This window comes from Euprymna scolopes, chromosome 27 (genome assembly GCF_053919585.1).
Source record: "Euprymna scolopes isolate OS-2025 chromosome 27, ASM5391958v1, whole genome shotgun sequence".
Taxonomy (NCBI): Eukaryota; Metazoa; Mollusca; class Cephalopoda; order Sepiida; family Sepiolidae; genus Euprymna; species Euprymna scolopes.
The window spans coordinates 94,464,588-94,490,806 of record NC_136508.1 but is presented as its reverse complement, the minus strand read 5'-3'; the positions used below and the strand labels follow the sequence as shown (position 1 = coordinate 94,490,806).

The 26,219-nt window shown below is 33.0% G+C and overlaps 1 protein-coding gene across 1 annotated transcript in view; it reads right to left on the bottom strand.

The window, feature by feature from the left end:
- Positions 1-10,300: 10,300 nt before the first annotated feature.
- Positions 10,301-26,219, bottom strand: part of LOC145249010 (GA-binding protein alpha chain-like) — a 43,409-nt gene continuing 27,490 nt past the window's right edge. Inside the window, exons 5-10 of the mRNA XM_080110869.1 lie at positions 23,735-23,953; positions 20,069-20,281; positions 17,227-17,295; positions 15,623-15,706; positions 14,017-14,240; positions 10,301-10,799 (exon numbers count right to left, since the gene is read on the bottom strand). Coding sequence (XP_079966995.1) covers positions 10,584-10,799; positions 14,017-14,240; positions 15,623-15,706; positions 17,227-17,295; positions 20,069-20,281; positions 23,735-23,953 — 1,025 coding nt within the window. The 3' untranslated portion in view covers positions 10,301-10,583. The remainder of the gene's footprint in view (positions 10,800-14,016; positions 14,241-15,622; positions 15,707-17,226; positions 17,296-20,068; positions 20,282-23,734; positions 23,954-26,219) is intronic.

Here is a 26,219-nt window from a genome sequence, read left to right as displayed (position 1 = left end):
TAGAGAAAAGGGTATCCCCCACTAAGCCACAAAGTCTATTTTGTACTCTGTCAAGGCAGGATAGGCTGTTTTAGCAGCTCCTGCCCAGATATGGCAACAGTACTCCATCCTTGGACGTACTTGGCTTTTATATAGATAGAGAATTGCATCAGTAGTGAGATATCTTCTGGAGCGGTAGAAGGATCCCACTATCTTTCCAGTGACCTTGGTAACAGATTTGGTAATATCCAAATGCAAATCAAAAACAGGTAAATCTGTTGAGGTAAATTGAAATCCTAGGTAGAGAAGATCCAAAAAAAAGTTTGAAGAACATTTAACAGACAGAAAGGATATATATTCTAATAAAGATATATTCCTTTCAAAATAAGTTATCTATATTAGTCCTCACGCGAAAGAGCAGGACACAAAATGTTTTTAATAATAATAATAATAGAATAACAAAGACTTTCGCTGGCGAGGACTACTATCGACCGTAACCAGTTATACATTCCTTTTGAAATTTTCGTCTCTATTTTTCTCGTTATCTACTGAATATTTGTTAATGAAACCTATATGAAATATGTTCCTTATTAAATTTTAAAGATTTTCTATTTTGAAAGAAGTTTTAAAAAATTTAATCTAAAAAAGTTTTTGTTAAAAAAAATTCAGATTTTCTCATTATTGAATCCAAAAATTACCTTGGATTTATTTTATGTAATGTACGTTTTGTTGCAATTTAAAAACATTATCTTTCATCTAGCAATTAATGATATAGATATAAAATTTTCAATGATTTTTTTAAAAAGTGCAACAGAATGTATGCTACATAAAATAAATCCAAGGTAATTTTTTGATTCAATCTAAATTAAATTTTTATACCTTACTTTGTAAAATTTATAAAAGTGCACTTTGGAGATAAATAAATTTCAAATTGAATCTTGTACCTTTATTTTTAAAGCCTATAGTAAAAACATTTTGTTTAACAATTTTCATGCCTTGGATGAAATGCTTTTCTATGTTTCTCGGGGGGGGGGGGGGGTACTATGTCTTAGAACTTTTTTGTATACCCCCAGATCATAATATCTACGATTTGCGAATGGACGTCGTGTCTAGATTTATTTTGATTGACTTTTATATTTGGCTGTGTTGCGTGTTCGTTCGGCTTTTTAGTATAAATAAAATGAAACTGATGATGTGAAGGCGATTCCCTGGCCTTGCCGCCGGGGACGTCCAGAAAGCAAATCAGCTTTGATCAATGCAGTGAAAACCGTCATATCAGACAATTGCTTTTCATTTGGACACCCCCATGTTTTATGGGGAGCTGCCCCTCCCCCCTAACAACTTGGGGAAACAAAACCAAAAAAAACTGCCTCGCAGCCAAAGTTAAGTGCGGGATTTCATTTTGACCTCATGAAATTTATACACATGTCAATTCACTTTTTAATCATTAATAGCATCGAGGTAAGTCATCACGCTTTTTTTTTTTTTCGTTTTCACTTCAAGGATTCAGGTTCGAGTCTACCTCCCTCCTCAAATTTTTTTTTTTTCAAACACCCGGGAAACATCTATAATACAAAATCTCACCTGTCTGTTTAAACATGTTTATATGTCTGCCTAAAACTTTTGACAGAGGCGACGGATTTTCAGAAGATCAAAATCATTTTTTAAGCTTTGACCCTTCGGACAATGAATAGCAAAAAATTGGTTAAAAACATTAATTTCTTCACCCTCAACTGGGCACTTTTCTACAAGGAGGGGTTGCTTTTTTCGCTGATATTTTCGGTGTCATCTTCTCTTTTCGATTGACTAGCCTTAATTTAAACCTTCGCCACTTCCAGTTTTGCAATGGACGCAACGACAAAGATGTCAGGTTTTTTTTTTTTTCATGTTCTTTTCCTCCTTTGCGGTATGAGTTTGAGCCTGCCTGCCTACTACCACTTTTTTATTTTAGCTCAATACACACCTCTTAACACCCGGGCAACGCCAGGCACCCAGGCTAGTTCTGAAATAAAAACAAAAAATAAAAAGCAGAAGTCTCAGTTCCGATAAAAGATATATATTTTTTATATAGTTTTTCGTCTTTAACCTACGAAAAGGTTGTATGCTCTGTCTTGTGGCAATCAGTTGCACCAACAAAAATTAACAGTAATGCCAAAATGTGTGGTTGGTTCTACACAAAGGCTTCACCACTATAAACAAATCTTCTGTGTGGATTTCCGAACAACTTAGTTATTGTGGCGGAATCTCGTACATCAAAATCGACAAGAGTCCATTTTTTTTTTTATTTTTTTATTTAGGTTGAGAAAAAAGATCTTGCAGAATTTTTAATTTTGATTTCAAATGATGCATTTTCAAATAAGTTTTCATTGTAATACCTTTACTTTATATATCATTTCAAAGAGCATTTTTCCCTCTATCCAATCGTTTTTAAATTACAATCGTTTTAAACAACTATGTCTTCTTTTCAGAACATTGAATACAAGATAGATAGAAAAAAAAAAAAAAAAAAAAGAAGCATATTTGCCTTGACCAAAAAAACTGCTAAAACAGCACACAATATCAACAAAGTGTTTGGCACAGGAACCACTATTGAACAAACAGCAGAATGGTGGTTTCGGGAATTGAAACTCCCAGGCTAATTCGATTGTCGCCCTTTAACTCTGATAACTGGAGAGTAACACAGCCATGTGACTTCTTCTTTCTCATATTTCTCCCTCTTTCGCGCTGGACCCTCAAGCAGTCAAGATGTAACAGATACCACTCCGGTGGCATCGGCCACCAACCAGCTTTCCTGACTAACCCGTCAGCCTCTCATCAATCGCAAGTAACGTTACTCCTTCTCAACAAACTCTTATTCTTTCTATCCACATCCTTAATATTTCTCATGTAAATAAATCTGCATTCTTTCGCTGATGCATATACCTGATTTTCGTCATAATTGTGTGACGTTTGCTTTTCAATCCCACTACCAATCCATTCATTTAACTGCATATTGGGGACGGGATCGTTAATAACACAAGCAGACCATTCTGTCCCCTCTAAATGGTTTATGAAATTTTGTGGCGGCAACAAGAGTCTTGAAATTGACGAGTGTAGTGGTCGGCCATCACATGTTGACAATGATCAATTAAGAGCCTTTGTTGAAGCCAATCAATGCACGATTGTTCAAGAACTTGTGTCTGAATTAGACGTAATGTATATGACGATTTACAACCACTTGAGAGAGATTGGAAAGACGAAAAACTTGATAAACGGATGCCTCATGAATTTAACGACAACCGAAAGAAATGCTGTTCAGAAGTGTCATTTTTCCTTCATTTACGCAACAAGAACGACCCATTTCTCGACTGGGTTGTGACTTGCAATGAAAAGTGGGTTCTTTACGAGAACCAGCGACATTCCGCTCAGTGGTTAGACACCGACAAAACCAGGAAAACCTAAGTCCTGGCTCTCAGCGAACTTTGTGAGACACGAGATTAAACATAGAGAATACATTGTTTCCAAAAAAAAATGCACCAATGAAAGAAAAAGAAAGTTAAACAAGACATCTACGCAAAAAAAAAAAGACTTGGATTTTTTCTATCGCGTTTTGTTTTGTTTTATAGAAATTGGCCCAGACAAAGCATGAAACCACTTAATGTGAAGAGTTTTATATATAGGCTTCTTTCAGTCTTGCCAGACTATGGATACCCATCGTAAGGGTGCCTGTGTGTAAAGTTTTTGTGACAAGAGTTGCACAATCTCCAACCACACCTCTCCTGAGTCGACATTGTAGAATACCAGTGGCAAGTGAAGGTTCAGAACGACTGGAAACAATGCCGAGATAAGCGGAAAGCACATACAGTGCCTAGATTTCACAAATGGTCACCCATCTGGTAGTAGCCAGGCTCAATGTTGCTTAACTTCAGTGATCTGACGGAAACCGGTCTGTCAATGTGATTGTGCCGTTGTGTATATATATATACACACACACGCACACACACACACACGCACGCACAGTAGGATCCAAAAGTTAAAGAACGATCGATCATTTTCTTTTTAATGGCTTCTAACTTTATCTATGAAAAAGAAAAAAATAATTTTTGGTGAATTTTCCAATGTTTAATAATGGTAGTTAAAGAAAAAAATTTAATTAAATTACAGGCGTCCAAAAGTTAAAGAACGAGGGAAATTCATTATGAAAAAATAAAGAATCCTTTCAGTATTTAGTGAAAAGCCCCTTGTTTTCAATCACACTATGGCATCTTTTGCTGCAAGACAGAACCAATCGTTCACATGTTATAGGTGAAATATTATTCCAGGATGTTTTTATACATTCCCATAAATCATCAAGATTTTTTGGGTTTTTTTCTGTGATCTTATCACCAATAATTTTCCAAACATTTTCAATTGGATTCAGGTCTGGGCTCTGAGCTGGCCAATCCATAACGCAAATATTGGATCTATTTATCTCTTCTAAAACTATTTTTGCTTTATGGCATGGTGCGTTGTCTTGCATAAAGATATCAGAATTAGAAAGATTAGGTACCACATGTTCTCTAATCAATTCTCTGTACATTCGGGCATTAACTTTTCCATGAATTCTCACAAGGGGGTCAGTTCCTTTTGAAGATATCATGTCCCATACCATTATACTGCCGCCTCCAAATTTTACTGTACTTTTAACGCACTTAGGGGACAGTCTTTCTCCATTTTTTCTTCTGACATGTGGTCTTTTGTCTGATCCGAAAAGATTAAATTTAGATTCATCAGTAAAATGAACCTTTTCCCATTTTTTTTCTTCCCACTTGTATTTTTTGAATGGATTCTAACTTTATCTATAAAAAAGGAAAAAATAATTTTGGGTGAATTTTCCAATGTTTAATAATGGTAGTTAAATAAAACATTTTTTTTTTTTTTTTTTTTTTAAATACATATTAGTTTTTTTACATATAAATAAATTTAATTAAACTACAAGCGTCCAAAAGTTTAGGAACGCAGAAAATTAATACAAACGTTAACAATTTTATTAAAAACAACAGAATGTTGACTTCGAGTATTCGAAAAAGGCTATCTGTACGAGAAAAACAGCTTATTTGTGACGATTATGATGAAAAAAAGTCCATAGGGGAGATTGCTAAAATATTGAAAAGGTCTAAAAGCGTTGTTTTTCGGATTATTGACTGAAAAGAAAAAAATCGGGTCGACTCCGAATAACAACTAAAAGGGAGGATAGAAAAATCACTCGATCATCTTGTTCTGATCGCTTAAAACTGCGGCTTCGATATCCCAGGATTTTACATCCGAAACTGGACACAAGATTTCCCGACAAACGATCTCGCGAAGATTAAACGAAGTTGGATTATTTTCAAGAAGTCCATGCTCAATGCCTTTAATTTCTATTAAAAATAAAAAGGCTAGATTGTTATTCGCCGAAAAACATTTGTTTTGGGAAGAAAAAAATGGGAAAAGGTTCATTTTACTGATGAATCTAAATTTGATCTTTTCGAATCAGACAAAAGACCACATGTCAGAAGAAAAAAATGGAGAAAGACTGTCCCCTAAGTGCGTTAAAAGTACAGTAAAATTTGGAGGCGGCAGTATAATGGTATGGGGCATGATATCTTCAAAAGGAACTGACCCCCTTGTGAGAATTCATGGAAAAGTTAATGCCCGAATGTACAGAGAATTGATTAGAGAACATGTGGTACCTAATCTTTTTAATTCTGATATCTTTATGCAAGACAACGCACCGTGCCATAAAGCAAAAATAGTTTTAGAAGAGATAAATAGATCCAATATTTGCGTTATGGATTGGCCAGCTCAGAGCCCAGACCTGAATCTAATTGAAAATGTTTGGAAAATTATTGGTGATAAGATCACAGAAAAAACCCCAAAAAATCTTAATGATTTATGGGAATGTAAAAAAACATCCTGGAATAATATTTCACCTATAACATGTGAACGATTGGTTCTGTCTTGCAGCAAAAGATGCCATAGTGTGATTGAAAACAAGGGGCTTTTCACTAAATACTGAAAGGATTCTTTATTTTTTCATAATGAATTTCCCTCGTTCCTTAACTTTTGGACGCCTGTAATTTAATTAAATTTATTTATATGTAAAAAAAAACTAATATGTATTAAAATCAAAAAATTAAAAAAAAAATTTTCTATTGGAAAATTCACCAAAAAATTTTTTTTTTCTTTTTCATAGATAAAGTTAGAAGCCATTAAAAAGAAAGTGATCGATCGTTCCTTAACTTTTGGACGCTACTGTATATGAAAGCATAAAAATTAGCCCACGATAAGAGTTAGATACCAACTCTAAAAACAGCAATTCTTACTCCTTTGTCAGAAACATCGCTCATATGGAATGTGAGGACTAAAGGGCAAAATAAAAGAACTGAGAGTTAGGAGTCTGCCAAAAATAAACTAAAGGTCCACTTTCTCTTCTAATATTAAAGGATGTATTGAAGCTTATCCTCTCTGTTGGAAGAGAAGCCAACCACTAGTCTTCTTTTTCAACATGTTTGTGTGACCAGTTTTGCAAAGGGAGATAATCCTGGCCTAGAAAACAGTTTTCCTTAAAAAGAAATTATCTAGTACTGACCACCTGAAGCTGGTTATCATAAAGATTAAAAAAAAAAAAAACAATCGGCGCTTCTACATTATTGGGATGAGATTTTGGAAATTGTAATATTGAATTTCACATGAAAGCAACAGTATCTACATATTTTTAAGATGATTATATCCAAAAAAATTACAAAAATCGATAAGGAGATAATTCAAGAGTTGCAAAAAAAAAAAAAAACAACTTGTATAAGGTAACCTGGGACAATTCCATACCCACTCAGCTTAAAGCAGTTTAGTTTAAGGGAATAATTCAATATGTTAGAGAACTCTTCTCAAGAAGGAGATGCGTTTGCAGGTGATTTTCTCTCAAAGTACTGCAGCTGCCTCTGCTGTCTACAGCGAACATAAATTGATTCAGCGACACAATCCAGAGCTGAGCACAACAATTCCACTTTTTAGTCATCCTTATATACTTATGTCCTCTCTACTGTTCGAAGTTTGTTATTTACTGTGACTAATATATAAAAAGCAAGAAAGAAAACCAAAAAGTCTACAAGTGCTCTGATGTGGAATTTATGCTTTGTCAGATAAACATGTGCTTTGGGAAATTCCATACCTCTGGGTTATGGAATTTCTTAAAGGATTCCAGCACATAAATAGGTGTTTATTTTCTTGACAAATATTTAGCATTTGTGTTCAAATACTCCTCTCTTTAGAACGATCAACTTGATTATGTCGTCATCTGAAAAGACAGATGAATTTGTATCAGAATTGCAAAAACTAAATGTTTAATGAATAAACAAGATTTCATTTCAGATTTGCAAATTTTTATTTGGATTATTCAAACTACTGTTTTCATCTTATTTTCACGTTTCGACGTAACCTACTACCTTCTTCAGGTGTATCTCATCAAACTCAGGAATCGGCATGGAATTTCGAATGAAACCTTTTATTTAATCCATGGATGGGTAGCATGCTCTCATTTCGTCAGCCATGACCAGGTAGAAGTCTTAAGTAACTCACAAATGTTTTTGAGTATCACCCGCACTAAGGATTGAACCTTCAACCTCCAGAAGAGTGTCGCTTACAACTGAATTTTACCACGTACGTAGAACCCCGGGATACGGTGGCCCTAGGTTACGTTTTTTTCAGGTTATGATGTAGAATATGTTTTTTTTGGCCCCTGGTTACGGTATTATTTAGTTATTTTTATTTTTTTTTTTTTTTACGGCATATCAACCCTTTTAAGGTTATTTAATGCCGAATCCAGTGATTTTGAAGAATCATTTTTTGATAGAGTATGTTTTTTTTTTTTTGTGTTAGCTTCTATTTAATCCACAGTTGGGACCCTAACAGGTACTACCACCCTGGGTAAGAGTGGACCTGGGAGCAATGCCAATTAAAGGGTGGCTCCACACTCCCTAAAGCCCGCAAGCTGGGGCTTCACCATCGAATATAGTTTAAGGTCATATCTAGGACCGTAGTATAAAGGGTTCTTTTTAGAATTTTTATATTTATTATTTATGTTATTTGATTATATGCATGTGTATTATATACTGTACTGTATTTTGTTACTAATTTTTAATGCCGTATCCCTGAGTTCTACTGCACTTTATCTGTTAGTTGAGGACAGGAATGTAAATAACATGAATTATCGCTCCTCATCTCGGAATTTGAGACATGTGCATGTGAATATTGTTTTTTCTAAACAGTTCACTTCTTCTAAGTAAAGAAAAAAAAATACTCAAGCTGAGATTGAAACCAAAACCTAAACACAGTGAGTCAAGTACGATAACTACTAAACTAGCTTGACACGATCTTTAAAGTGTTTTCAAACTTACTATTCTTAACTTAAGGAAGCTGTCATGTTTCACGTCCGCACATGCGCAGTAGTGAAACACTTGACAAACATAAAAATCTGATGACCTCCACGTACCAATTTCTCAATTCTGACCCCTTAGCAGCACTTTTTTCCGGATGAAAACCAATTAATGTCTGAATACCCTACATACCAAATTTCAAGTCTGTATATCAAAAATTTGTTGAGTATATAGGTTGAGAGTTGTCCTCACACACACACATTTTCACTTTTATAGATATCCTAGCAGGCTGCCTGGTTTTACCTGGATGTAAAATATGCATAACTATTATATTTTAATTCATGCAGAAACGAAGACATGTGCATGCGTGTATTATAAATTTTGAAACAGTTCACCTCTTCTAAGTAAAAAAGAAAATATGAAAAAAAAAAAATAAAATACTTAAGCTGAGATCAAAACCAAAATCTAAAGATAGCAAGTCAAGTATGATAACCAATTGGCCAGCTTGACACGATCTTTAAAAAAGCGTTTTCAAACCTACTTATTTTTAACATAAGTAATCTGTTATGTGAACCATTCACATAGGCACATTTCTGAAACAGTTAATAAAGAGATTAAAATCTGACGAATCCCATGTACCAATTTTTTAATTTTTACCCCTTAGCAGTCCGTCTTTCTGGATGAAAACCAATTTAAAAATTTTCCACACGTCTGAATACCCTATATACAAATTTCAAATCTGTAGATCAAAAATCCATTGAGTATATAGGTTGAGAAGTGTCTTTACACACATTTATTCTCACTTTTATATAAAAACTAGCAGGCCACCCAGCATTGCCAGGTCATAAAATATGCTTAAATATTATATTTTAATTCATGCAGATTTCTTATTTAGGTACAAACAGAAATACTGTAGGTACCAAACGTGACATTAAATTCCTATTTTAAAAAATGAAGTAAAAAAAAACAAAAAAATTGATTCATCTGCATACGAGTATTATTTTTTTTCTAAGTATAAAGTCTAAGTCTTGTAAGTATTAAAAAAAAAAAATACTCGACCTGAGATTGAAACCAAAACTTAAAGACAGTAAGTCAAGAACGATAACCATTAGACCAGCTTGACTTGTAACGTATGTTTTCAAACCAATCCGTACTTAATATAAAGAAGCTGTCATATTTCACGACCAAGCATCTGCAGTCATGAAACAGATAAAAACCCGATGGCTTCCCATGTACCAATTTTTCAATTTTGACCCCTTAGCTGCACTTTTTTCCGGATGAAAACAGATTAAAAGGTTTTCTACATGTCTGAATATTCTATATACCAAATTTCAAGTCTGTAGATCCAAAATTCATTGAGTATATAGGTTGAGAAGTGTCCACACACACACACACACACATTCTTACTTTTATAGACATAGATTATATAGATAATCATATAGGTTCTAAAATTAAGCAACAAAATATTCAACTTTGAACATAAATGGGTTTTTGGGATAATCAAAATAACACTTTAATATAATAAAGTATATTTATTATAAAAGGTAATTTCAAAATGTCTACAAGTTGTTTCAACTTAATTAAAGAAGTTGAATTGTTAAAATTTTGGAAGTCTTGTAAGAATCCAATGTCAGTTTTTTTTTTTTTTTTTTTTTTTTGTATTTTTAAATTGATCAATTTTTTTGTGAAGTGATTTTCACAAATCTCATGGGTGTTATTGTTTACTTTTTTTTTTTTTTCCCAGCCACACTCCAAATTTAAAATTAGGAAAAAGTTTGAAAAAATTACAATAAAAAAAGAGGAGCAAGGAAAAATGAAATGGAAAAAAAAAAAATAAAAAATAATAAATGAAAAAATGTTAGAAAATGCCTTTTTATGCAGTAAACTGCAAATAATGGCCAAACAATTAAGGAATGTGTTTTTTTTTTCTTTTTTTTTTGAAAAAGGAATTTTGCTACTTCTTCTTGTGAGTGGACAGGGTGGGGGCGGGGACAGTGGCAAATTTTATGACATGCTGGAGAAGTAGGAAGGATCGTTGATGCCTCTTTATATTACATTTTCCAAGTATCTGAAGCAGTTTCTTGGTAACTCACAGCTTTAAAACGTATTTAATGTTGGTGATGGGGGGCATTTTTTTTTTTTTTTTTTTTATAACAGAACGCATAGACGCATATTTTCGTTCTCCAAAAAAATCGTGTATAAAAGTGTGAGACAGAGGGGGGGGGGGTGCAGCTAGACAGTTTGCGTTTTTTGATCCACCCGTTTCATCGTGATGGTTGTCAGGAGGGGCTCGTCCGACAAGTGCTGTAATTTCTGTGGTATTAATTCGATGTGTTGGATTTTTTTATCACAGTTCTGCGGAATCAATTTGTTCAATTCACGCGATGAGTAGCCGAGCAACATTTTCAGGTCACAAACAAATCTGTACACAAAACGTTTGCCATGAACCTGTAAAAAAAAAAAAAAAAGAAAAAAAAAAAAAAAAGAAAAAATTTACAAATTATTAATGATACAATCGTTTTTTTTTTTTTTTCTAATTTATTAAATTTTATTTAGTCAGAATTTATAAAGAAATGAAAGTGAAATGTTTAAGTTTGGTTAAGTGTTTTACGGCGTATCAACCCTTTTTCGGGTCATTCAATGCAGAATCTAGTAAACTTAGAAAAAAGTTTTTATGCCTCAAGTTTTTTATATTTTTAAATATTTATTCGTGGTATTTGGTTTGATCATGTTGCTCCACTGCATATTAACTCATTTCGGGTTCAATCATTTTGGCAAAGTTTTTAAATCGCCAAGTATTTATTTTTGGTTGGCTGTTTTGTAGAAAAGAATTGTTTCTGGTTTTGCGAAAACATGATTGAGTTTTGCAAAGAGTAATGAAAGAAAAAAAAAAACAATAACATTAACGTTTGGTGCATTTAAGTACAAGAAGCTGATATCTTCAGACAGCCTGATCTATGACACAAGATATATTTTAAAGCAAAAATCAGTGCTTTTGATTTGACGAAAATAATTAAAATTTGTGTAAATAAAAATTTTTTTATTTTTTAAAGTTTCATTGAAATAAATATTGAAGGTAAAGTTTAAAATCTCCACAAGACATTGTTTCCATTTTTACGCAACAACTGGTTTGTTTTATTTGATAATTTTACTCCAGTCCTGTGTAAAATAAACACGGACCTTTAGATTAAATGCTTTTCATTTCAACAAAATTTCATATTAAAATAAAATTGAAAACATTATACAATAAATAATTCATACACAAAATGTAAGAAAATTTACTTTTATACCATTTTCTGAAATCAAGATTTTATCTTAAAAAAGAAAAAAAAAACAAAAAAAAAAAACTCTACACATAGGGCCATAAGTTTAGAGATACATTAACTTAGTTCAAAACTATACCAGTTTGTTTTTTTTATTACATTTTTACCCCAATCAAGGCACATTGCCACTTTGGTGTAGGGGGCTACTATCAGAGACATAAGCAACAGGGATACTATGTAGGGAGTTGGTCAACAAGATGTCGGTTCACGTTACACTTGAACTTCTGCATGTCAGTACAGTTGGGGAAGCAGGAACCCAGAAGGGAATTCCAAAGTCTAGCGATTCTGGGGAAGAAACTACTGGAGTAGAAGGCTCTCTTACATCTAGGGATATCAACTCTGTGAAGGGATGGGATTTTGCTGCTTGTGTAGTTTGTCGGCTGGGGGGGGTTACGTTGAGGAGGTACAAGTGCTTGCAGTTCTTCGGAGCATTCACTGTTAAAGTACTTGTAGAAAAGGCAGAGGGATGCAACATTTCGTCGATGTGACAGAGGCTGAAGCTTAGATGACAGTTCAGGACCTATTAAGTTGGCGACTCTTTTGAACCTTGTCTAGCAGTGAGAGACTAATAGCAGATGCACCGGCCCAAACATGACAACAATACTCCATACATGGGTGAATGGTGGCCTTATAGAGGTACAGGATACTTTCGGGTGTTAGTAGCTTTCTAGCAACCTACTTTTTTCGCAGCGGTCCTGGCAACGCTCTCAATGTAATTGTTCCAACTCATGTTTCCTGTGAATGTTAAGCCGAGGAGTTTAAAAGATGTCCTTTCAGATAAAGAGTCTTTGGCCATTGGGGCATTGCTATTGGTGGTAGCTTGTAGTTATTGAAGGAAACAAGTTTCGTCTTGGCAGCATTGAATGTGATCATTCATTTTTGTCCCCATTCCACTACAGATTGAAGGTCATTCTCTAGTGTTTCTGCCATTTCTTTAGATATGTGTTCATTTGTTTTCCTGTCATGTCTGTTATAGAGTGTGGTGTCATCAGCATATATACCCATCTCACAGACAATTTTGTCAGGGAGGTCATTTATGAATATTAGGAATAATGGAGGTCCAAGGATAGACCCCTGAGGTACTCCTGCATTTATATCATATTGTTTAGATGTACGACCATCGAGGACAACCTGGATTTTTCTCTTATCTAAGAAAGATTTAGTTATGTTAAGTATTCTCCCAGTGATACCATACGATCTGATTTTCCTAAGAATTTCATGCCATACCCTGTCAAAAGCCTTAGATATATCTAGAGCTACTGCTCTACCCTCCTTTGTCAAGTGAATGGTATATATGTTCTGAGATTACAGTTAGGATGTGTGCTGTGAAACGAGCTTACTTAAATCAATATTGTTGATCGGTCAGAAGTTTAGCATCTGTAAGGTGTTGGACTAGAGCTTGATTAATTATGGACTCAAATATTTTGGCGAAAAGTGGGAGGAGGCTAATGGAGCGATAATTTACTGGGTCAGTTCTTTCGACAAAATTCTTGAAAACTGATACCACAGGAACAGTTTTCCAGTAGGCAGGAAAGCAAGATTCATTAAGGCATTTGTTGTAAAGTTTGGAGAGAACTGGAGCTACTTTGGTGGAGCACTTTTTTAATAGCACAGCCGGGATGAGATCAGGTCCACATGCTTTTGAAGTGTCAAGATTTTTTATGATAGCATGCACCTTAGAAGGGGTGATTTTCAGATCGTCTAGTGTGGCGTCTGTCTGCAAAGGTAAGTCAGGGAGAGGGTGATTAGCAGGGTCTAGTGTGCAGTTGGAGGCAAACTGACTGGCAAGCATGTTAGCCTTCTCGGTTGTTGAGCAAACAACCTCATGATTGTTGGATAGTGGGGGAATTGTTGATTGCCCATTATTTACTACACTGTTGTAGATTTTCCAGAAGTCACGGGTTCCTAATTTCTGTGGTTTGATGTTTTTTGGTGGTTTCAGTAAATTCTCTCTTAGCTGTTACTATTTTTTTTAGTTATTTCTGGCTTCTATATTCTTCTGTCTGTTTGAACTGGACTTATGTCGGTTAAATCTGCGGTACACATGCTGCCTTTGTGTGATGGCAGCTGCACAAGTAGAAATAAACCATTGGGGAGAATGGGGCTTGCTAGAACATTTTATTGTATAGAGAAACCAAAAATAAATTTATTTTTATTACTAGTGTTATATGTATTCATTTTTTAACAGATGAATTGCAAAAGGTATCTATAATTGAATTTATTCTTGATGTGATGGGTGGCAGTATTAGGACTTCTGGATAAAGGTAAATGTTCCTCCCTTCGACTATTTATGACTAAAAATAAATAAATAAAATAAGATAAAACAAAATGGTTTACATTACCTTCGCAATCATGTCTCCGTCGTAGTAATATCTTAAGGCTCGACTCAATTTTTCATAATTCATTGTAGGCTTATTTTTCCGCTGCCCCCAAAGTACAGCTACCATTTCAGGATTGTACAGTTTAAACTCTCCATCATCACCTACCCACTGAATGATGTCACGATATTCTTTGTCTGTTAAAAGTTCAAGTAAAAACTGCCACAGTTGAATTTGACCATTATTACCTGCGAAAAAATAAAAAAAAATTGTAAGCTTTAAAATCCAAAATGACAGCTACATGGAACTTTATACATTTAGTTGTACAACCTTCTGCTGCATATATACCGTTCGAGTTGCTTCCTTTTCTTGCTAGTATAAGCTTTTCAAACTGTTGACATAATTAAAAAGGTTTTAGATTTACATGCCAATCTTTATAATATTCTGCTTGTTCTTTTCTTAGTTTGTATGCTATGCTTTGAAAAAGGCTAAATATAAATTTTTAATGCCAAACTGCTACAAAAAAAGGCCAAATTTTACAAATTTGGCTTTAAAAAGGACAATCTGGCAATCTTGGACAAGAATATGAAAGTGACCCTCCTTTGATAACATAATAATATATGATAAATTGCTGTTATAGTGTGAGAAAGGAGTTTGTCATAATTTTGATGTGCAGAGGTTCTTCACCGAAGAATAAAATCAGTAAAATGCTATGTAAAAAAAAAAAAGGGCACATTCAAAAACAGGACAAAATGTCTGCCAAGAGGTGCTGGACTTTAGAAGTAAACTAAAGATGATCTTTTACAATATGATTTTATTTGCATTGAACTATGTAACACAATATTACTGAGTAACTAATAGTTATTATTATAATACTAAAGCTGAACTCATCAACATTACTCAATGGATATTTTCCTTTATATTTTAATTGCACAAAATACATGTTAAAATATTCTTCAGTTTGAAAAAAAAAAAAAAAATCCTCAATTATAATTGTGTGATACTATAAAACACTTCTTCACACACACACACAAAATGCTAGGAAGCAATTTAAAAAAAGAAAAGAAAAACTATAACAACGGGAAGATATGGCAGTGATAGAAAGTGAGGTTAGTAAAAAGGATGATAGGAGCCGCCGAGATCTTTTGAATTCTCAAGACAGTAAGAAGCCTCACAGTCAGTGGTCAGTTTCCGAATAGTCATAGGAGTGGTTTAGAGAGCCATTTCCGCTTATTGGTCACTCTGAAACAAGATTTTTAGGATTTCCGATTTCAGAGTCAGTAAATTTAGGAGTTCGTGACAGTTAGTTGCCTGGAGCAGATTGAGAGAGAGGACGACACAACTAAAATTCAGACATCAGCATTTAGACAACCATTTTCCGTGATGGCATCACACACACAGAGTAGAACTGATAAATTCTACAGAACGTGTCAGAGTCTGTTTTCTCTTATTTCTGAATATTTGTGAGCAAGTGTGTACATCCACAGCAATTGATAAGGTGATAGAAGATGATGGGACCAGAACGAGAAGAAGACAGAAGATGGAAGAGAAGAAAACCACAGCAAACAGTGTTGAGGACTGGCAGTTGTTGACGTGGGGAATGTGTGATGAAAAGAAAGATTTAACTTACCCGTTCTGTTACCTGGTGTAATCCGTTCGTCTCCTGTAATCCTTGGGAAACGAGGCCGCGGTGTTTTGCTAAGGATCTTCCCACCTGATTGAAAAAATAAAATAGAAATACATTAATTTTATTGGTCTGTTTTATGGTGTATCAACCATTTTTGCTATATTTAATACGTCAAGAATAGCAACTTGGAACAATTCATTAAATACAAGCTATTATTTAAAGGAAATGGGTTTATACCTTTTCCTAACGATATTATAGTGTAAGTAGGGGAATGGGGCAGATTCGATGGAATTTAGATTTAGTAATGAAAAGGCAAATTCATTTTTAATTACGTTTTAACTTTTACTAAAAAAAAATGAAATTCATAGATTAGGTATATATCTGCCTGCATATGACTAAAACTGTTGACATTGTTATCTTGCATGTCTGCGCTTTCGATGACACCATAAAGGGATCAAGTCATCTACTATAAAAAAAATGCACATCTACCATATAAGATGCTTAAAATTAAAGACAAATTAATTATAATGAAAGGGAGCAATTCTAAATTAAAACTTAAAAAATTTTGCTTAATGTGTAGAATCACACTGATACAAATCTGAAATATTTGAATTTTTAAATAAGCTGTGCCCATATTATGAGAAAATGAAATTTAAGAAACCTTTAATGTTTAGGAACTTTTACTAAAATTGCAGATAAATTGGAGATATGAGAAATTTTACAAAGTGCTTCCAGTTCATTTTTGTTACCTTTTTATGCAAAATTAAACTAAAATATTATCCCACATTACCCACTGACATCAACCGTATAGAATGAACCTTTTTTTTTTTTTTTTTTTTTTTAATATAAGTTTTATTCACAAACAGTCTTTATTTGAACTTAATGGACTGTTTTTGTTTTGTTTTGTTTTGTATTTATTAACTGCTTTATTCTTTTTATCAAACAAAAATAGAACTTTTATAATGAAATATATATTATGGACCGTTTTTCAAATATTGAAATTTTAAAATTAAAGTTAGTTTTATTTAAAAAAAACAAACAAACAAAAAAAAAGTCGAGGTGTGTTTTTTTTTTCAATTAAATTATAAACTTTATTTGAACTTTTCAACAAACTTTTACAGACATAAAAAATAGACTTTATAGATATTTTATAATTTTTAAAAATATATTTAACGAAAAGTTTTTTATTTATCAGTTCATTGTTGAATAAAATTTCAAAGTAATAAATGGTGAAAAAAAAAAATATCTCGGGAAAAGAAGAAAAAAAAACCTAGTCTTTTTTTTTTGTTCTCAATAAAACTTTAATTTTAAAATTTTGATGTTTGAAAAAAAGTCCATAATACATCTTTCATTATAAAAGTTCTATTTTTGTTTGATAAAAAGAAGAAAACAGTAAAAATAACAAAAAAAACAAAAACAGTCCATTAAGTTCAAATAAAGACTGCTTGAATAAAACTTATATAAAAAAAAGGTTCATTCTATACGTTTTTGGCCATCCGTAGATAAAAATATGTCTGCCGTCACTTCCGTCAAATGGCTTTGTAAACAAAGGAAGGCCAATCTACACCATTACCGACTTTAATAAAGATGAGAACAAGATGACTTACTGGAATGTCCATCAGATGTTGACACTGTAATAGTTGTGATGGCATGAGGAGTGGGCTGCTGGAGAACAGCTGCGTGCAGAGAAGAAAAAAAAAAACTTAGTCGATAAATATTTCAGCCTTTCACAAGATGACAATAAAAATCTCGATAATTTCAACATAAAATAAATATACTAAATCAATATGCAAAACTATGATATTTTGGCAAGTAAGTTTCTGGCCACCATCTGTGTGCGTGTATATATAATTTCTTTTATGCGTAGAAACAAGGGAGGTAATTCAGTAAATATTCAAGCATAATCAACTTAATAACCAGAAGGAGCTGTGTTGAAGTATAAGTATTAAAAATATTTCTAAACAAGATGAAAATCGAATTTAACTTTTAAAATTAGGTACCAAAACCTACACAGTAAAATATTTTACTAAGTGAATTTTATTTTTTTAAGATGGTTTCAAATATAATGGAGGCGTAATTCCTGGAAGGGTGAAATAAAGTTTTAAATCTTTGCAATTGAAGTGAACATTTCAATTCAATGGGGCTAATAAACTATTCCCTACTTCTGATGTACTAGGTAATGCTTGAAGGTATATAATTCTTTAACAGGTTTTCTATTACCAATCCAGTGTTTTTTTTGTTTTAAACTTTTATTAAAGCTAGAATTTATAACCTGTACATATTCCAAGTTCCACTTTATGGGCTCATGTACATAAATTGGACATCTTTATTGCTGCTATAAATCGAAACATTTCAAAATCATATAGGATTCATGACAGACAGCAGACTCACAGATCACATCCAAATTCAAGATCATCAGATCACAACCCCAATACCGGTCAGTCCAGTAATGAAGGAGAAGATACTAAAACTTTCTGGACATATCAAAAGGTCTCAAACTCGATTATCTAAGATATGCTTGAAAGGGAAGATAGAAGGAAAATGAAAGTGGGAAAGACTGTGTACATGCTGGCGCGACAACGCTTGCGTTTTGTCACAGCTAAGTTTAAAATGGAACCGATGTAAAGTACTTTCTGAGGTCAGCACACAATCTGGTCTAGCCAGAGGTAGCAAAACATAAAAACTTTCCTGACTTCCTCCGTTGACAGTGTACAATTCATTAATCTGATTATTTAATATTAATAGTTTAAAAACACTTTAACCAAACCAAGTTATGCAATAAATTGCTGAAATGAAAAGGTACTAAAACTCTTTGGACATATCAAAAGGTCTCAAACTGGATTATCTAGATATGCCTAAAAGGGATGATAATGAAAAACGTAACCTATAAATGCTGGCGTGTCACCATCTACATGTTGCCAACTATGAATCAACTTCAGTGTGTAAAAAAAAAATCAATGGAAAGTATATTCTCATGTTAGTGTGCAATTTTGTCTAACAGAAAATAGCGAAAGATATAAAAAAAAAAAAAAAAAAAAAAAGCATTTATTATGTAGGTTGGTAATGATTATGATGGAAATATGATTTTCATAGGTCTGTCAGGTTAGTTGTTTTTGTTTTACGGCATATCAACCCTTTGCGGGTTATTTAATGCCGAATCCAAAGATTTTGAAGAAAAATCTTTTTAATAGAATATATTTGTTGTTTTCACGTCAGTTTCTATTTAACCTATAGTTGGGACCCTAACAGGTACTACCACTCCGGGTCAGTGGACCTGGGAGCAATGGTAATTAATGGGTGGCTCCACACTCCCCAAAGCCCACAAGTTGGGGCCTCACCACTGGATATAATTTAAGGTCATATCCAGGACCCCCATTGAGGGACTTTTACCCTCTGCAGGGGGGCAGTCGGTGTATTCTAATGCCCCACCGACAGGGCCAGGTCTGTCAGGCTTAAACGTTGAAATATGATTTTCTTTAATCTGCCATACTTTATTTTAAAATGAAAACAACTACTTCGTTTACCCAAAAGGCTTTGTAATTTTCTTGGTTTGTCATACTATAGCGTTTTCTATCGCATATACAATCAAAATACGAGTGACGTTCAAAAAGTAAGGCCTCCTATTTTTATTCCGTCCAACTTGATTAGAGAGGATTGCAAATTGCATTTTTATAATGATTGAACTTGTGCATTCATGATCAAAAAGTTTCATATCTATGTTGCAGATATTGAAAATGTGAGACTTTAACAAATCAACCCCTCATCAGTGCACAATCTGGTCTAACCAGAGACAAAAAAAAAAACAAAAAAAAAAACAAAACTCGAGTTTCTTACTTGACAGCGAATAATTCATTAACGATTATTTAAGATTAGCCTGAGTTCCTGGGTAGTAGCGTGGGGAAGTAATCAAAATAACAGTAAGCAGCCAGGGTGAAGAGAGGTGTTAAAAAACAAAAAAAAAATAAACAGGTAGTAGGCAGGCAGGCAGGCTCGAACCTGTGACACGAAGGCGGAAAATAAAGGGAAAGAAAATCTGACGTCTTAGCTTATGTCTCCATAATGCAGCCAGAAGTCAAAAGCGTTGAAATTAACCAAAGTCAATCAAACGATGACGATGACTTGCTAAAATATCAGCGAAAAAAAAAAAAAAAAAAAAATCAACCCCTCCTTGTACAAAATGGCTGATTTCAGGGTGAAGAAATTAATGTTTTGGCCAATTTTTCGATATTAGTCGCCTGAGATATCGAGTTTCAAAATGATACTGATCTTGTCATGATCCGTCACTGGCGTCGAAAGTTTTTGTGAGGCATACAAACATACATTTAAACAGACAAGTAAAATTTATATCATAGATTAACAGTATGAAACCAAGTTATGCAATTAACGCAATTAAACAAGGGCTACTATCAATGTTAACGGCACACACACACACAAATAAGTTAAACTTACCAACAAATTTACACTTTCTCAGAAGTTCAAGGTGAGTCCAGAAGATATCATTTCGATCGAAAGGGATGAACTTTACAAATTCATCGTGCTGCAAGTCGCATAATTGTTTGCCATTTAACCGGAACTGATTGATGTCTACGGCTTCTAGTTGAAATTCACGAACAGCCCATTGAATCCAATGACGAACATGAACTTCCGACCACTGACACGGATCTTCACAAAAAAAAAAAAAAAAAAAATTTGTATTAAAGTTGCGAAAGTACAAAACAATAATCTGTGACATCACTTATACAACGTGCCGTTTTTCTGTTGAGTTAGGACAACAACTTCAGGTTTTAGGATATTGTCATACTATCCCCCCCCCCCAAAAAAAAGATGTAAGGAAGTTAAAAAGATAAGTAGAACAATTATATAGAAAAGACAGATGGTGGAAAGACAATGGGGACAAAATTTTCATTACAGGACATAGTAGCGTAATTCACTCGAGACCCAACGGATATCTACGGAATGTGTTGGAATCTTGTTTCTCTTGCGTTACTTAAGTTTTATACTTGTGAACCTTGGCAGCTGCCCATGTTAGAGACGACGACATGACCAGAAACAAAAGACAAAAACGAACACCACAGAAACAGTGTTGGAAGTCTGTGATTCTTGTTAAGCGGGGGAGCACATGGTTGCATAATATTACAAATGGATTCGATTCTCTATATTACGGTTTTACGACTAAGTAAAGAGAAAATATTTTTTAGGAGAGCGTAAATGCATAGTTCACTACCAACATTACCATCATGAAGAAATGAATGCCTTTCACAAAAGCTGGATTCAAGTAGCACCGAACTGCTGTCAATAGATTTTCCACACAAAATATTTCAGCGTTCATACATCAGATGTCATTATCACATTAACGACAGCAAACTTCTACGATTCAGAATTTGGGTTTTATTAACCAAGACAAAAAAAAAAAATCATCACCTGAATTTAAGAGCAAGTTTTTTTGTCCAAATCAGAAAAAAATAAATTTGTTTTTCCTATTAAATTAACTCCCCATGAGGACAAAATTAGACAAGGTTGGTTTTTAAGGTAGGAAAAAATTCAGATCCCCAAAAAAGGGTACACTGAATTGGAATAATGATGTAAATGAATACATTAGAGTTCATTCTCACAAGAATATTGGCTGGTGTAAGTCAGAAATATGATCGGGTAGAGTAGCTCGACAGAGCTGTTGGAAAATACGCTGAAAGTCTAAAGCTTAAGGATATTAATAGCTACGACCATCAAAACCATTCATTAAGGTGACTAACCCAATTCAAGACAATTTAGTTACTTCAAACAAATATATTTCCGAGATATATCAGAACAAAAATAAAAATTGCTTTGATCTTGAACTTTTCCTTCATTGACCAAGGATAAAATAGAATAAGTGTAGCATCAGAACAGATACTACACTTTCACTTTGTTCCGAGACAAATTTGTTATTTGTGAAATAGCCCCCCCCCCCTCCATTTTTAAAAAAAATTTATTTTTTAAATTCTATTAGAATGTATTTATGTTTCTTTAGATTAGAAACATGCTCACCCCCACTCCTGGTTATACATCAAACCGACAGCATATAGCCAGTTTCCTCCTCCCTGCATTAGTCACATAAATCTTCAGTGAAGCTTGCCTGTGGTTATTGAAATCGAGCATTATTCTTCCCCTACATTTTGCTTGATCAATCTTTTTAGACATGAGGATCTTTATTTGTTCGATATTAGTTATAATTTGATGACAATTTTGTTTAATTAATTTTTATGGCGATTGTTATAGACAAGGCATCAAGCCACTTGATATAAGGAGCTAAGGAAAAAAAAAAATTACTTCACGGTCAAAAACTAGCTAACAATAAATGTTAGATGGATAGGTTCCGACTCAGAAAAGGCAATTCTCTCTTTGTCAAAAACATAGCTCTGTGAATGTGAGGACTAAAGGACCAAATAAAGGAAGAGTTACAAGACCGAAGGAAACAAACCCAAAATGTGGTTTCTATTCTCCTTAAATGATTATATGACTAAAATGATATTGTAAAAATTAAATTTTACTTTCAAAAAAATTTTTTTTTTATTGAAAATATGGGAAATTGTCTGATCGATTTTATTGTAAAGCTAATTTTTTCTCAAAATCTTAACAGTATTACTGGGATTTAAATTTCAAAGTTTCGTCGTAAAACACCCTATCAATTTTATTGCAAAACCAATTTTATTTTTAGGACATATTTCTCCATTGAATGATCTTTCTAAAAATGTAAATATTTTCTTAGAAGAGAAAAAGAGGAAGGAGAAAAACAAAAATATAAATAAAATGACAACATGCAGTGCGATAAAGTTTGTTATATATTCAAATATTAAATTCTTTCATTCGTATTATTTGGATTCTTTGGACTACTGTTCTCATCATGAGTATCATTTTCCCAACTTTTCAGTCGATGTAACCTCCTTTATTTACTTGACAAGGGTTCCGTTTGAAATTCGGTGCAGAGTCCAGAGTTTGACAAGATACACTTTAAGAAGATCAAAGGTTACGACTATACGAATAACCATTCCTCATCTCAAAATTCATAAACATGAATTCTTCATATTTGGACAACTCTGGCATAAATTGACGTTGGGAAAATCTATTAGGAATAAGTTGTTCTTTTAATAATAAGGTCCTGGATATGACCTTAAACTATATCCGATGGTGAGGCACCAGCTTGCGGGCTTTAGGGAGTGTGGAGCCACCCTTTAATTGCCATTGCTCCCAGGTCCACTCTTACCCAGAGTGGTAGTACCTGTTAGGGTCCCAACTATGGGTTAAATAGAAAACTGACTTAAACAAAAAAAAAAAACAAATATATTCTATTAAAAAAAGTTTCTTCAAAATCACTGTATTTGGCATTAAATAACCTGAAAAGGGTTGATATGTTGTAAAACAAAAACAACCAACTTTTAATAATAAAAAAAATTATTCATGTCTAAAAAGTAATTGACTAAAGGTTTGTTATGATAATGTGTAGTGAACCAAGTATTATAGTATCCATTCTTTCTAATTATTATTCATACGAATGGGTAAGCAACTGAAGAGAGTGATTAACTGGCGTGATGAATATTGTGACAAGCTCAAATCTACTTTAATCATTTAAACACTTGTATGGTTTATGAAAAGAAGGACTTCACTTCCCCCTCAAGATGGGTAAAATAGCAACTAGCGTTCAATTAATCATATAGAAATAAATATCATGTCTTGGTTTGAATAATAAAAATAGAAAAATCCATCAAGAGTTAAGAATGGTTTAACAAAAGACAAAATAAGGAGAGAAGAAGAAAGTAAAAAGGAATGAAGATGAAAAGAAAAGAAAAAAATCAGAAAGTGAAACAAAAAAGAAAAGAAAAAAATCAGAAAGTGAAACAAAAAAGAAAAGAAAAAAATCAGAAAGTGAAACAAAAAAGAAAAGAAAAAAATCAGAAAGTGAAACAAAAAAGAAAAGAAAAAAATCAGAAAGTGAAACAAAAAAGAAAAGAAAAAAATCAGAAAGTGAAACAAAAAAGAAAAGAAAAAAATCAGAAAGTGAAACAAAAAAGAAAGCAAAAAAAAAACAAAAACAAAACAGAAAGCGAAAAAAAAAACAAAAAAAAAATGAAAAACAAATACCATGAGGAATTTTCAATCTTTCTTGTTCCCTTCGGAAATTCTGGTCAACAATCCATCTGGTGACATTTTCCGATTCCTCAGGCAATGGAATGACCACTTTTGTGGCTTGTGGTTGGATTGTTTGAGTGGTAGCCACTGCTGCCTCCGGAACATTTGGAGGTAGAATTACTTCTTCAGCCGGTTTTAGAATATCCAAAATATTGATTTTCGGTTTCATTCCTGGAAATGAAAGAAAAGGTAAATATGAAAATGGAGAGATAGAAATGAAAAGAGGAATCCACAAACATTGAAACAAGAATTTAGTTATGAAAATTTATAGAATTATGGATGTTTAAAAAAGGACAAATTTCTTCTACTTAATGTTTGGTTGGCAAGATAAAAAAAAATTACTGACATGCTAAGCCTTTTTCTCTTCTCGTCTAAATTTGCTTCACTTTTCTTTTTCCTTTTTTAAAGCAACGCTTCAATGAAAATGGAATCAATGCTGACAACTATCTACAAAACCAACTAACAATCAATTCAGAATTAAAAAGCGATTAATTTTGAACTTTCCAGATTTGGAGAATTTTGTTCTGATTAATTTGGGCTTTTCTATTGCCTATTACTATGGTATAAACTTAAAAAAATTCATTGGGGTTAAGGAACTTTCAGCATAGTGGAAGTAATCTACAAAACATTTTTTGGGGCTATTGCAGCATTTTTGAGTACTTAATTTTTTTTACAACTAACTCTAAGTTTGAGTAGCTAACTGGCAGTTAGGATTAAGTTAAATGATTGTAATGAATATTTAGAAAAATTATTGGAAAAAAAAAAAATAGCTTATCAAGAATTCCTCCAATAATAATAACAATAATAATAATAATAATAATAATAATAATAATAATAATAAAAATCTGTATATTGTACATATGTAAATTGATCAAGTAGTTTCATTTTTAAATAAGAAAATCAAATTTTATTGCTAAACGAAAAGTGACAATAGCGACGCCATCTTGAAAACAGGCTGAAGAAACGAGGGAAATAACTCCAAATAATTCAAATTTGCAAGATTTTAGAAAGTCATTCTAGGGAAGGGGGGGGGGTCACTAGAAAAACTTGAATTTGCTTAAAAATATTTGAATTTGCTTAAAAATATTTTCTTTATAAAAAAAAAGAAAAAAACTATTTGATCAATTTATGTGATTTTAGATGTACAATAGTGTCTTACGTTTTGGCCTTTTGGTCAAGATCAAAGTGTAGTATCTGTTCTTCAGATGCTGCACTTCCATTTTTTGTTCTCTTTCGGTGAAGGAGAAGTCCTTCACAACTGAGACAATTTTTTATTTTTGTGCCTTTTGTCCACATTAAAAAACGACCCTGGTGTCTAACTCTGTCCCGTGGGGAGGCATTGTAAATAGGTACAGCATAAAGATTTTTCTTTATTTTGGTTTTTTCATGGATCAGGAAATCTGAACAAATGCAAAATGTTTTCAAAGAAATATGTTCAACATCAGAAAAGCTTTGTAAAAATGTTTTTCTTGCTGGAATTGTCTCTCATATGGTTGTTTAATTAAAACAAATAAGAATACGAAATAATATCGGCTTTGAAAGAATGTTAAATATTTGGTACAGAAGGAGTACTCGGAACAAGTTAACATTGGCTACAAAGTTGACTTAACATACTAATGAGGAGTTAATAGAAAATGGAAATTACTCCAGTTAAGTTCAATAAAAAAAATTTTAAAACCTGTAGGGTTTCTTTCTTTTTCTTTTTTTTTATTGAACTTTTTTTATTTTTCTATTGAACTTTTTTTTTTTTTTTTAATTAAGTTCAATTAAAAAAAAACCCTGTAGGGTTTTTTTTTGTTTTTTTTTTTGTTTTTTTATTGAACTTTTTTTTCATTAAGTTCAATTAAAAAAAAAAAACCCTGTAGGGTTTATTAACCAATCAAAATGCTTCATGTGTGTAATTTGATAAGTTAACAGCATGTCCATGATGATAAAAATAAAACGGCCCACTGAACAAAAAGCGGCGTTCCAAGCAACAAACACAAGAAAACTGAAATGATTAATGCCGTCTTGAATAGACATGGTATCATTGAAATGTTTTGAAACACACTATGTTGTCACTACCAAATGTTGAAGACACCGGAGAAGTTTTCCAATGTTAAAGAAAACAACTTTTAGTTAATAAAGAATGGCAGAGACAAAATAGTTGTATTTCTGTTTTTTTTTTTTTTTTTTTTTACATAGGCGTCACCACTTATTAAGGCCCAGAGACCACTCGAGGATAAGGGTTAAGTGTGTACAGTAGTCAATTGAATGATATAGTAATTGTTAGTAATAGAAATTAGGTAAATTTTTTAACTAAGTAGAACAGCTCATCAAGAACTTGTTTACATTGGACTTTAAAACAACCAGATTGTAGTCAGCTGGAAAGCAGGAGAACGGAAGACAGTTCCACAGGCGTTCAGTTCTAAAAAAGAAGCTTTTTTCATGGAATCTA